The 14,228-nt window shown below is 48.2% G+C and overlaps 1 protein-coding gene across 15 annotated transcripts in view; it reads left to right on the top strand.

Moving 5' to 3' along the window:
- LOC144099057 (uncharacterized) overlaps window positions 1-14,228 on the top strand; it is a 183,607-nt gene that overhangs the window by 37,235 nt on the left and 132,144 nt on the right. For 12 of the 15 annotated variants that reach the window (XM_077632101.1, XM_077632099.1, XM_077632096.1 and 9 more), the window contains 3 exons: window positions 356-421; window positions 6,015-6,098; window positions 6,892-6,996. In XM_077632101.1, the coding sequence (XP_077488227.1) occupies window positions 356-421; window positions 6,015-6,098; window positions 6,892-6,996 (255 nt within the window). The remainder of the gene's footprint in view (window positions 1-355; window positions 422-6,014; window positions 6,099-6,891; window positions 6,997-14,228) is intronic. The other 3 variants (XM_077632100.1, XM_077632098.1, XM_077632093.1) reach the window with 2 other exon arrangements.

Raw genomic sequence — 14,228 nt, 5'->3', positions numbered from 1 at the left:
TTTCGAACTAAGAGGGGCCGAATTAATGAGGCTTGACTTTACTAAGAATTAGGAAAAGTATAATTGGCTTCTGTTAGGAGGTGGGTTTTCCCCTCTCGGAATGTTTTGAGAGGTTCAGAAAGGTTGGAAATTGGAAATTAAGAATTGTGTCCTTGTTCAGCACCCTATACTGCATTACATATGACAGCCTTCAGGGAAAATGGTAATAACTAGAAGGACTGTATCACCAAGGAAGACATCACACCTTCTCAACACTGCTTGATTGATCTCCTGTGGTAATGGGGGCATGAGTGGGCTTTGGGGATGAAAATGCACAACAATCAGTTTCTTATTTCTGTCTCTCTTTTTTTATCAGCAAGGAGAGCCCGAAGAAAGATGTTGCAGCATCACCACAACCGCGAGGAAGGCGAAGCACAGCAAGGTAACGGCCCTTCACACTGGGTGACAATGTGCATCCCATCGTAACAACAAGGCTATGTTGTACTGAGGGTGCTAGGAGTTTTTTAATGTTTCGCTACCTCCATTCTATTCCTTTTCATTGGGGGTGGGTGAATACTAGAATTTTCGAAAACAAATTGAATACGAATATTTAGAGAAAATTCCTTCAAATATGAAATCGAATATTTGTTCAGTAAAGAAAAAACATTCAAGAAAATGGTAACAAGCAAATTTTGTTGTCCTTATGTTTTTGTTTTTAAATAGTATGGGCTCTTTGGGGGGGACATGGCTCTTAAAGCTATTTTATTATTTTCAGGCCAAATTTTATTAAATTTGTCAGCCTTATTCAGTTTCTTGCACTGATTTCAAATATCTGATTTGTTTTTCAATAGGTCAATTACTTACGAAGATATATGAAATTAATGGTTCATAATTTGCAGAAACAATGAAAATATAACCGCACTACACAAATTGATAACATATGGCTAGGTACTAGAAAGCATAGGGAATACAATGTTAGGAGTACTTTTTTGATGTAACAAATATTAGCTATGGTAGAGCAATGCAAAGTTCACTGTTCAAAACGTGGGTACCCTATTGTCTGATATAGAGCAGAACTGCTATATTTTAAAACCCAAATTCTAAAATCTGCTCCTAACATTGTGTGCTCTGCACTCTTAGCTACATTCCACAACAAAAATTATGGTTCTGCCTGCCTTGAAGGCCAAGATATCGCTTCCGCAAATGAGCAAGAAGTCAAAAATGTGTGCTTTGAGAAAACGAGAAAAAGAAATAAACCCACTTTTAATCAAAAATGCTGAAAAAATAGTGCCATATATTGCATCCTATGTAGCTAAAAGCCACCAGGAATGTAGTCAGTCTGACTACAGCCACCCAAATGGCGCTTTTTGAAAGCATGCTGCATGTCCAAAGTGGTTTTGCGCTTCTTTGCAGATGCCACTGCTCGGCGGTGGTGTTTCTGCGCCATGCGCTTCGTGCTCAGTGCTCCAGGGTCTAGGTGCAGCTGTTTCAGTATTGCTGTGGATGTCCTCTCAAAGCCAGCATTGAATTTCATCACAGCCTCAGCCATTGCAGCTTGTACAATGAAAAGGGAGGCATGCTTTTACTTCGGAGCCAATGCCCATATCAAGGAGTGAAGGGACTCATTGCTGTTCTGAGTACTGCTCCTTGGCATCACTCAAGAAGTCTCTCGTCAGAAAGGCGCTCATAAACGGGCAACAGGGCCTCACATATGTATGATGGAGGCAGATTGTAGCGGTGCTTAGGAGCTGTCTCGCCCTTAGCGCTTACTGCATTTTGGCGGCACCATGAGCTCGGTCCTGGTGGGCAATGGCTGTGGTCTGACACCAGGTCATTTGACGTTGTGTGATGATAAGTGGCCATCACTGCTTTCTTCATTCCCTGCACATCACCCTTGTGAGGCTTCAGGGCCCAGCCATAGTACCGCGTCACCTTTGCAACTAGGTCAGCGGTCAGTTTGCCTTTACCGCCAAGGCTAGAATCCAGGTCCTTTATGTTTTGTGATGAGGTTTTGCAAGCTTGTGCCCATCCATTTCTGTACGTGGTTGGTACAGTATTCTTTTTTTTTTTCACCGAAATGTACCCATACACTTTGGCTTCCTGCAGTGCAAGGAAAGCACAGCTGTCACCATCTGAGAGTAGGGTGGTGTACCTCAGGTTATGTCGTTGTAGTAACCTCTGGAAAAGGATGAGGGCGGCTTCAACTTCCATTTCACCGTCTGGCAGGCGTGGCTCTCCTTCCAAGCCTTGTACGTCGGATCATCTTCCTTTGGCCCACGCTCACAACCAGCACAGAAGTTGCTGAGCACAACAAAATCGAGAACTGGCCCCGTGAAGAGCTCGATGACCATGCCGACGCTAATGTGCGACGAGTGGCCGTGTGTCATCCAGGAACCATCGTATGACCCGGCAATGTTTCCGGGATTCCCAAGCTTCAAGTCGTCGTACAGCTCCCGAACTGATTGCGCGCACTGCGTCGTCTGCTTCTCGGCAGCAAGAGCTGCTGCGGGCGCCAACTTCGTCTTCACATACCTTGCCATGCTTTGGTGTGAAGGCCGCGGTGTGATATGTTCATCGCGGCAAAAACGTCGTTTAGCGCCGTTTGCCGATTCCCAGTGGCTTGCTTCGCGCGCGCAGCAAGAATGTTCACAACGAAAGGGTTGGCCTTCTGGTTGCCGTTCACGCGGGGCGAACTCCACGCCGACGCAACATCACCGCAGCAAGCACACCTGATAACAATCTTTATCGCGAGGACATATTCTCGTTCGCCTCTGCCTACAGTGACGCTACCGCCACACACTTTGCACTTCACGCACGACATCATCGCGTTCACGGAGTTCAAGTTGACGATAACGAAACCCGGCTCGATGTCAACTGGCGCAACCACATCGTCGTCAGCGCGAGTAAGAATATCCAGCTTTCGCGTCATTTCGGTCTTTGAAGCAAGAACTTGAAGTTTTTCTTGTGTTTCAAACTCTCTCTGCACCAAATCTGCACGCTGCAACATTGCAGTGTCACGCAGAATGCGGCCACTGTCCGCAACACTTGAACTCGTCGACGAGCTGGCTAGGCCTACTTCAGCACTGTCCGCGGCTTCGGCATCGCTTACCGGTGGAGGCGGACTGTTCTCGATGACCTCCAAAGGAATGGCACGCTTCTAGAAGCTATAATGAGATCGCTTCTTTCTTCTGCCGAACTTGTGCCTCGTGGTGAACTTTCCCGTTGGATCGGACATCGTTGCACACTTGTCACAAAGAACGAAGAGACGCGTCGTCGTAGAGATGGGTCGCTCAGGAGCGAGCCGGATCTTTTGAGCCGCTCTTTTAAAAGAGCGAGTGAGCCGTGGCTCGGTAAAAGTGAGCGGCGGCTCTTTTGGAGAGCCCATTCAGTGAGCCGTGCTGAACCGTTTTGTTGGAGCCAGTTCTTCTGCCGGGTGCGATTTGCGCGCCATCTATAAGGCTCTGGCTGAAAGGTTTGGCATGGCTCACTGAACGAGAGAGAACCGACTCTCCAAAAGAACGGCTCTCACTGAGCGGGTCGGCACGGCTCACTGAATGAGAGAACCGGCTCTCCAAAAGAACAGCTCCCACTGAACGGGTAGACACGGCTCACTGAATGAGAGAACCGGCTCTCAGCCAACTCGCCCAGCAGTCGCACTTTGCCAGAAGACCCGGCTCTGACTGAACAGTTGGGCACGGCTCACTGAACGAGAGAACCGGCTCTCCAAAAGAACGGCTCTCACTGAACGGGTCGGCACGGCTCACTGAACGAGAGAACCGGCTCTCCAAAAGAACGGCTCTCACTGAACGGGTCGGCACGGCTCACTGAATGAGAGAACCGCCTCTCCAAAAGAACCGGCTCTCAGCCAACTCGCCCAGCAGTCGCACTTTGCCAGAAGACCCGGCTCTGACTGAACAGTTCGACACAGCTCACTGAATGAGAGAACCGGCTCTCCAAAAGAACCGGCTCTCAGCCAACTCGCCCAGCAGTACGCACTTTGCCAGAAGACCCGGCTCTGACTGAACAGTTGGGCACGGCTCACTGAACGAGAGAACCGGCTCTCCAAAAGAACGGCTCTCACTGAACGGGTCGGCACGGCTCACTGAATGAGAGAACCGCCTCTCCAAAAGAACCGGCTTTCAGCCAACTCGCCCAGCAGTCGCACTTTGCCAGAAGACCCGGCTCTGACTGAACAGTTCGACACAGCTCACTGAATGAGAGAACCGGCTCTCCAAAAGAACCGGCTCTCAGCCAACTCGCCCAGCAGTACGCACTTTGCCAGAAGACCCGGCTCTGACTGAACAGTTGGGCACGGCTCACTGAACGAGAGAACCGGCTCTCCAAAAGAACGGCTCTCACTGAACGGGTCGGCACGGCTCACTGAATGAGAGAACCGCCTCTCCAAAAGAACCGGCTCTCAGCCAACTCGCCCAGCAGTAGGCACTTTGCCACCAGAAGACCCGGCTCTGACTGAACGGTTGGGCACGGCTCACTGAACGGGTCGGCATGGCTCACTGAACGAGAGAACCGGCTCTCCAAAAGAACTGCCGCTCTCTTTTACAGAAACACTCGTTCTTCCGAAAGAGCGGTTCAAAAGACAGGAGGGTATGGTCGCTGCTCTGTTGGGGGGGGGGAGTGCGCATCGCGGGGGAGAGGGCGTTAGGAGCGAGCGAGGGAGCCAGGCCAGACGGATGAGGTGGTAGCAAGGGAGAGAAAAAAAAAAAAGAGCTAGAGACGTGCTTGAAGGAGCGGGTCCAGACAGGTGAGCCGGGAGCATGCAGAAGGAAAAGAAAAAAAAAAGGTCGCTGCGCCGCACTTGGGGAGAGAGGGAGCGGAAAGGAAAGAACCACGGCTCACTCGCTCCTGAGCGACCCGATCACCCTTACAGATTTAAATGAGCCGTTGAGCCGTTCAAATGAGCCGGTTCATTTCAGTGAGCGGAGACATTCCGAGCCGCTCACTGAAGTGAGCCGTCTTGCCTGCGGAGTAGAGCAGCCGGCGGGAGCCTCGCGCAGCCAATCACAGCGCGCTTTTTGGTCACGTGTGCTAGCTCGACGAATAGGGCCGCGCATTAGGACTTTTCTTTGCGCGCGGATTTCGACGTCACCAGCGAACGGTCAGAGCCGTTTGTGGTGGGAAATTGAAGAAATAAAGCCTCTCTTTCCAACAAGACCAAGATGGCTGCGATCGCGCGCGTGGAAAAAGAGCTACGCGCTGCAACAAAAAGCGGTTTTTGCGTAGAATTCAGTTCACAGGGATGTTATAAATTGATCGTGCGCTCAAAATACTGAACCACGGGACTGGAAACCTTGTGAATTTAGGGATTATTAGCTGTAGATTTCGAAAAAGTAAGTTTTAGAAAATCGCGAAAAAATCGATTCGAAATCACGAAAAAATCGAAAAAAGCCATGTCCCCCTTAATAAAAGATAGAAACATTCCCTTGTGTTCCTTGGTTTCGGTGACTGTTTGTTTCCTTCATACATATACTTAATAATGAGCCCCTCATTTCCCTTCCCTTGTCTTTTCAATAGATGCATGGTGCTATTTCTGGCTTTGTTAGGGGCAAGTACTGCACTCCTGTGACTTGACACGTTTATTTGTGACCGCACGCATTCATTTATACAATGTTCAAGATTGTGGCGGGTGTTGCGCGCCTGCTACTCTGTGCAGGAACTTACGATGCATCTGGGAGCCTTGGCCGTTTTAATTCTAACCCCTTTAGTTTCCAGCTGTATGAAGCAGTATTGCTGCTGCCGAGCCCTTTTTTTTGTCACAAGTTTTAAACGCTGTTTAAACACTGTTTCAAAATTGCAGCCAAGCAGGCTCTGCCATATTTTGGAACGTTTATAAAAAATTGCATGCTGAAGACTGCTCCGTGAATCGGCCTGCTCTTTGAACAGAAGTTGCAGCTGACAATGGGCTACTAGTTCTGCAGAGTGAGAGACAGGATAAAAACAAATGCATTGAAATGTTTATGTGCTCAAGCGTTAGCCAATGCTCCTCGTTATTTCATCATATTCTTTCGTTCTTTAAGGCCTGTTATCGCTGCAGAAGTAATTCCAGAGGATGAGCAGGCAGGTAGCTCAAGTGCAAAAGACCAGCAGCATGAGAGGGCAAGGTAAGTGTTTTAGTTAATCGTCATTGTGATGATGACAGTGCATGTCTAAATGGACATAAACCCTGCTACAGTAAACGTTGCTACGGTGAAATCGCCGCTACAGCAAAGTGCTTTGGGTTCCCCTCCAGGAGAAAATACAAAGTAATGCAATCAATTTCCCCCCACAATCAACTTCTTTCAGAGCGGGCTTCCGCTTCAACAAAGTTTTTCTGGAGTGCAAGTGAAGATGGCAATTTATTTTGCCCTGTGAAAAATCTGGGCTTTGCTCGATCACATGCACTCGGTGACAACTGTGAAGTGGTGCAGCCGTACAGTGAGGGCACAATGCTGGCAGATATCTGCAGCGGTGTCGCGATTTCACTCCGAATTAACAAGTGTGTAGTGCCATTGATTTATGTGCATTTTTGACGTTAGGAAGCAGGGGGACCGAATTAGCCGAATTTTCGAACTAAGAGGGGCCGAATTAATGAGGCTTGACTTTATTAAGAATTAGGAAACGTATAATTGGCTTCTGTTAGGTGGGTTTTCCCCTCTCGGAATGTTTTGAGAGGTTCAGAAAGGTTGAAAATTGGAAATTAAGAATTGTGTCCTTGTTCAGCACCCTATACTGCAATACATATGACAGCCTTCAGGGAAAATGGTAATAACTAGAAGGACTGTATCACCAAGGAAGACATCACACCTTCTCAACACTGCTTGATTGATCTCCTGTGGTAATGGGGGCATGAGTGGGCTTTGGGGATGAAAATGCACAACAATCAGTTTCTTATTTCTGTCTCTCTTTTTTTATCAGCAAGGAGAGCCCGAAGAAAGATGTTGCAGCATCACCACAACCGCGTTCCAGGCGCCAAGAAGCTACAGCAAGCAAAACACCGCGAGGAAGGCGAAGCACAGCAAGGTGATGGCCGTTCACACTGGGTGACTGTGCATCCCATGAAAACAAGGCTATGTTGTACAGTAAAGGTCGTTAATTCGAACTTCACGGGACCGGGAAAAAGTTTGAATTATCCGATGCTCGAATTATCGAATGGCCTCGAAAAAAACTGACAAGAACCATTTGCATTACGGTATATGTACCATACTTACTCGCGTAACAAGCCCACTCGCATAATGAACCCACCTACCCCGATTTTTGCCTAAGAATTTGAAAAAAAAAAAAAAAACGCCAGTCGTTAAAGCTTTCCTCTGTTTCGCACCCTCACCCACCCTCACCATCCACAACGCATTTCTTGGCAGTGCGCCAAGATCCTGCGCAGCGATAACATCAAGGTGTGATGTTATCTGCCAAGGGAACTTGGCCAGCACCTCCTCTATAAAAATAGAGGAGGCACTGACTTGGCAGAGTGCCAGCACTTCTCCGGTTGCGCAAGCTTTACTTTCAATATGTTCGCCTTAATGCGCCATGGCGATGGATGCTGTCTACTGCCGCTCAATCATTGGAACGCACGATAGCAGCAAACGCTGTTCACAGTGAACGATGCTAAAAGCCGGCTGACCGCGTGCTTCCCTTGGCGACTGATGGGTGGAAGGATGGACGACACTCGCAAAAAAAAAAAAAAACAAAAGTTTTTCGCACGTAATTTGTAGCGCCCGTCCGAAGTCATATAGCCTTTTATGGGCGTTGGCCGGGACCGCGCCGACAGTACTTATCCCTATTTCCGGATTAACGAGTACCGTATTTACTCAAATCTAACGCGCCCTCGATTGTAACGCGCACCCGTGTTTTCCTTCGCAAAAAAAAAAAAAAAAGTACCACGCACCTCACGCTTTCATACACTAATACAACTTTGTCTCGTTTGGAAAAACAAAGGTTTAATCTCGATGCGCTAAAGTTGCGATAATAAAACACACACACACAAAAGGAAACGGCTTATCTTGCCAAGATTGTTTTCACTCGTCGTCGCTGTCAGACAACTCCTTATCACTGTCGACGGACCAAAGCATTTCATCCTCGGTGCCATCCATGGCATTCGATATACCACATTTTTTAAAGGCCTTGCTGACCATGGCAGACGGTATCGTGCACCATGCATCTTTCGCCCATCCAGTGAAGTCTTGCAGCGAGGGACGCTTAATTCTGTTGCTGGGAGTGAATTCATGGCTGCCATTCACAAGCCATTCGTTGTAGAGCGCCCGAATCCTGTCTTTAACCGGCTTGTTTAAACAAACATCGAGCGGCTGGAGCTGCGATGTCATGCCGCCAGGTATCACGACAAGGTCGGTGTTGCATGCAGCGAGCTTGTCCTTGATGCGTTCGTCAAGATGGCACCTGAAAGCGTCAAGCACAAGCATCGCACGCAGGCCCAAACTGCCGCCGGGTCTCTTGCGCCAGACGTGATCAATCCAGTCGGCGACCAAGTCCGTCGTCATCCAACCTTTTTCATTTGCGCGCACAATCACGCCACTCGGAAACACGATTCCTTTCGGGAGCGTCTTGCGTCTGAATATAAGATACGGGGGCAGCTTGTGTCCATCCGCGGTGCAACAAAGCATTGCGGTGACGCGTTTTTTCGTGGCCGGAAGACAACACGCGCACTTGCTTCGCCCCCTTCTTTCAACAGTTGTGGTGGCAAGCATGTCCTAGTAGAGCGGTGTCTGATCGGCATTTCCAATCTGGCCGAGATGGTAGCCGTTCCTGCGGCGCAAATTCAAAACGTACCGCTGAAAACTGTGCAGCTTTTCTTCATACTCCTCGGGCAACTTCTGGCATATCCCCGTCTGCCTTCGAAGAGAAAACCCTTTTCTCTTCATAAAATTTGACAGCCAACACCTGCTCGCTTTGAAGTCGCTCCGCGTGAGCCCCGTTTGTAGGGCTAACTGCATCGCCCGGACTTTGAGCAGATCAGTCGTCACTGGCCGCTGCGCCGCTCGCTGCTCTTGCATGTATTCTGTGAGCAGCTCTTCTATTTCGGCGAACCGGCCCTGCTTCGGTCCACTGAAATCCTTTCGTGTAGCCTTGCTGGCGAAAATCTTTTCCTTCTGCTTGCGCCAGTCCCACACGCATGTTTCTGGAACTCCGAATGCGCGTGATGCGGCCTGATTTCCGTCTGTCTCTGCATGCATGATAACTTTCCTTTTGAATGCGGCATCATGATGAACTCGACGTATCTTCGCTGTCGGCACGTGCATGCTGGTAGATCAAACGCAGAAAACGGGTAGGCTAAGCACGAGGAGGACGCTACTGCAGCTAGGATGACTAGGCATAGACAGCTAGGCTCGAAGTGCGTACGGGGCGGCCATTTTGAAATGCTGGTGGCGATATGATATCGGAGATTTAGTGTCGTACTCGATTCGGACGCGCACCCAATTTTTGGACCCGATATATCGGAAAAAAGGTGCGCGTTAGATTCGAGTAAATACGGTATTTAGTTGCGAGTTTCGGAGGCTTCGCGGAAAAGGGGGTAGGCAGCCACCGGCCGCCAACCCCTGCCCTCCGGTGCCGCCGGCCGCCGCGCCGGTGATGGCGTCATTTAGGCTTTACCCACTCTTCCACGGCTTTATCTGGTTCCATCTTCTGTCCCCATTTAGGACGTGCGCAGCATTTAACAATGTGGGGGGGCTTTTCTTTTTTTTTATTTGGCCATGTGTTGTGTGCCAAGCCGCCCAGACGCAGCGGCGCGTAGTTCGAATTATCCGTAGCGGAACCGACTCGCTTTCAAATTAACGGGCTTTTTTACACACAGATGTCTATGCAGCTTGGCCGGACCGAGTAATGTAGTTCAAATTATCGAGGTTCGAATTATCAAGGTTCGAATTATCGAGCTTTCACTGTACTGAGGGTACTAGGAGTTTTTTAATGTTTCGCTACCGCCACTTTATTCCTTTTCATTGGGGATGGGCGATTACTGGAATTTTCGAAAACAAATTGAATACGAATATTTGGAAAAAATTCCTTCAAATATAAAATCGAATATTTGTTCAGTAAGGAAAAAAAATTCAAGAAATGCAACAAGCAAATTTTGTTGTCCTTACGTTTTTGGTTTTTAAATAGTATGGGCTCTTTAGAACTATCCTTAAGCAGAACTTGTGACTGACTGAGTACCATACAGTACAAAAACAGTTATGTCCACAGACATGTATACTGCTTGATTAGGCGGCATATAGCAGTATGCAACCTGTAATGTAGTAGCCATGCGAAATGATCGTGTGCACCACTGTCTGCTAACCGAGGCCCTCGTTAGGCTATTGTGTGCTCAATAGCTTAACAAGAGTGTCTTTTCTGGCAGTCTTCATGCCTTTTCTGGCAGTCTTCATGCCATAGGTAGCATAAGACGGTTTTCGCTAAGCTTCCGCTCTCGCCGTTCCATCACATTCCTCGTGTCACTCGCGGTAATACGGCACATACCACGGTCACCACTATGGATGAGGGTAGCTTAGTTGGTAGAGCACTGAATTGGAAACAGTTGGGGATAACAGTTAATGGAGACTACCTAAATAATCTGCGATTTGCTGATGACATTGCCTGGCTGAGTCACTCAGGAGGTGAACTGCAAATCATGATTTATGAGTTAGATAGGCACAGCAGAATGGTGGGTCTAAAAATTAACATGCAGAAAGCCAAAGTAATGTTCAACAGCCTAGCAAGGAAACAGCAGTTTACAATTGGCAGCGAGGTGCTGGAAGTGGTAAAGGAATAGGAATACGTCTACTTAGGGCAGGTAATGACAGCTGATCCAGATCATGAGGGGGAAGTAACTAGAAGGCTAAGAACGGGGTGAAGTACATATGGCTTGTTCTCTCAGATCATGAATGGCAATTTACCAATGTTCCTGAAGAGAAAAGTGTACCTTACCGGTACTCGCCTACGGGGCAGAAATGTGGAGGCTAACGAAAAGGGTTCAGCTTAAGTTGAGGACAACGCAGGGAGCCATAGAAAGAAAAATGATAGGTGTAACGTTAAGAGACCAGAAGTGGGCAGGCAAAGTGGGTGAGGGAACAAAGGCGGGTTAATGATATCCTTGTCGAAATCAAGAGGAAGAAATGGGCTTGGGCAGGCAGCTGCAATGGCAAGATAACCGCTGGTCGTTAAGGGTAACGGAGTGGATTCCAAGAGAAGGCAAGCATAGCAGGGGGCGGCAGAAGGTTAGGTGGGTGGACGAAATTAAGAAGTTTGCAGGCCTAGCATGGGTGCAGCTGGCAAAGGACAGGGAGACATGAAAGAGAGGCCTTTGCCCTGCAGTGGGTGTAGTCAGGTTGATGATGATGATGGACAGGAAATTCGGAGGTGGTATGTTCGGATCCCAGCGGCAGCATGTATTTGTTTTTGCTTTTTACCTTCTAATAAGTTACCATTCAGCTATAAATTAATTACACTATTAATTACCCATTGATCAACAATATGAATTTAATATAAGATAGAAACATTCCCCTGTGCTCCTTGGTTTCGGTGACTGCTTGCTTCCTTGCTTCCTTCATACATATGCATCATAACGAGCACCTCATTTCCTTTCTCTTGTCTTCTCAATAGATGCATGGTGCTATTTTTGTCTTTGTTAGGGGCAAGTACCGTAAAAACCCGCATATAATACGAACCCGAATATAATACGTGGTGAAATTTTAGAGACGCGAAATAGAAAAAAAATAAATTTATCCGCGTATAATACGAGTGAGGTAAACCAGGTAAGCACGAAGAAAGGCATTTATTGCAATCAAACACCGCACTTCAATCGCTCTCATCCTCAACAGCGCTTTCTTCGGAGATTTCTTTGTCGGACAAATCTTCCCACAGGCACTCATCTTCTGTGCCATCGAGGGCATTTGATATGCCACACTTTTTGAAAGACCGACGCACAAGGTCCGCAGGAATGCTTGCCCACGCGTCCACAATCCACTTGCACAGCGTGGCTGGCGATGCCCGCTTCAGCCGCCCAGTCGGCGTCACTGCAGGCTCACCTGAGCGCATCCACTCAGCGTAGCACCGCTTGACCGCGTCCTTGAAAGGCTTGTTTACGCAAACGTCAAGTGGCTGCAGCTGGGAAGTCATTCCGCCTGGGATGACGACAAGTTCAGTGCTGCAATCGCGTAACACTCTCTTGACCGAGTCGGCCAAATGGCAGCGAAACGCGTCCAGCACGAGGATCGACGGGAAGGACAATAGTGCACCGGGCCGCCTACACCACACGGACTTCACCCAGTCAAGGACAAGACCCTCGTTCATCCAACCTTTCTCGTGGCATCTCACGATAACATTCTTTGGCAGCTCCCCACCTTTCGGCATTGTTTTGCGTTTGAACACGACATAGGGTGGGAGCTTGTGGCCGTCTGCTGTGCACGATAGCATGACCGTAACCCGAGTCTTCTCGTTGCCGGTATTGCCGGTAGACCGGACGCAAACTTGTTTGGAACCCTTTTCGTGCACTGTGAGGGGTGATGGCATGTCCAGATAAACTGGCGTTTGGTCAGCGTTGCCTATTTGCCCTAGCTGAAAGTTCTTGGACTTCCGTAAAGAAATAATGTGGCGCTGAAAAGCCACCAGCAGCTCTTCAAACGATTCGGGCAGTTTTTGGGAAATCGACGTTCGCCGCCGTAACGAAAACTCAGCACGGCACATGTACCGGTATGGGCTCCGTGCGCTGGTATGGTGGCGCCAGCAGCGACCACATCGCCAGCGCCGCCTCGTGGCACTCGTCGCGTTAACCGGACGCTCAGTCACTGCCGGTCTCTCGAGGGGAGAGCGCGCGCCCACCTACATGGTGTCCCTGCGCCTTCTTCCATGCCCGATGCGTTCGCGTCGGCCTGGCCGCATTGCAGACGCGCACTGACCGCGATGCCGTTCTAAGTTAACGCCTGCTTCTCTGCTGATTTCAACGCATTGAAAGCCTTGCCGCCACCGCTCCTACGCTTAGTTTCAATTGCTTTCAGGTTGCCTGATCACCGATTCCGAGCAACCATGATTGTGTTGCAGTACCGACGGCACTGCCATATTCGGCAGCGCAGTTGAGCTTATTGAGATTAATTAAGTACCTTTACAATTTGAGAAACAAGTCTATGATCGCCTCAGATAATGAAATCAGCTATGCAATTTACATCCACTGTGACATCCACTGTGTGAATGGTCGGCTAGAATTGCGAAGAGCGTAATCTTGCTACACATATCAGATGATAGTGCTCTGCATCCTGCAGGATTGACCCTGCTTTAGTTTATGCATTCCCTTCAGAGAACAATAGCTCTAAGCATACAAAAAAACGATGGGTTTCTTGCTATGTATCTTCCACAGTGAGAGGACTTTCATTTAAGGAATTTCATGAAGGCACCAATTACATGAATTGTTTTGGTCGTATTTTTCTTTTGGTAAATACTTAACTCGAGAAAGGCCGCCACGGTGGCTCAGTGGTTATGGTGCCCAGTTGCTGACCCAAATGACTCGGGTTCGATCCTGGTTGCGGCGGTCGCATTTCGATGAAGGCAAAATTCTAGAGGCCCGCGTACTGCGCGATGTCAGTGCACGTTAAAGAACCCCAAGTGGTTGGTATTATCTAAAACCTCCTACTATGGAGCCCCTTATAGTCTGAGTTGCAGTGGGACGATAAAACCCCATCAAATCAAAAGATTAATTCCAGAAATTAAGGGTGTAGCGATGTTGTGAAATCCAAAGAAAATATATAGGGAAATTTGAGCCACTCTTTATTTTTCTTTTTATTCGTCCAGAACGGGATTTGAGATCTCAGAATTGCAACAAATAAAGATACAAAAATTTTAAACCACCGTAGGAAATAAAATGATGCAAATATACACAAAAGCTTAGGTGAAACATTGTTAAAAACGACATAAGCACTCTCAGAAGTACGACATCGCTCCCACAGTATACACACACGCACGAAAAAAGAACTAGTAACAAATTGACACGCTGAACCACATATGAGCATAATAAACGAAGACATAAACTTCAGATGCTAGCTCCAAGAACTTCACCGTAGACCATTTCGTGTGACTTACTGAGCGCATTCCTTCCCTCTACAGAGACATAAAGCAACTTCTACCAATGATGGCACGTTCAAAACACCCCAGTCAGTGTAAACCCTTTCCCATTCACAGTCATGAATTTAATTCCACAGTGCACTCATATCCAGCAGACCCTCTGAGCATGAGCGAGCATGCACGATGTCCAGGGAAAGCGTTAAAATATACCC

Source organism: Amblyomma americanum, chromosome 7, assembly GCF_052857255.1.
Source record: "Amblyomma americanum isolate KBUSLIRL-KWMA chromosome 7, ASM5285725v1, whole genome shotgun sequence".
Lineage (NCBI taxonomy): Eukaryota > Metazoa > Arthropoda > Arachnida > Ixodida > Ixodidae > Amblyomma > Amblyomma americanum.
The sequence above is the reverse complement of the archived record's forward strand: the minus strand, read 5'-3'. Positions and strand labels throughout refer to the sequence as shown.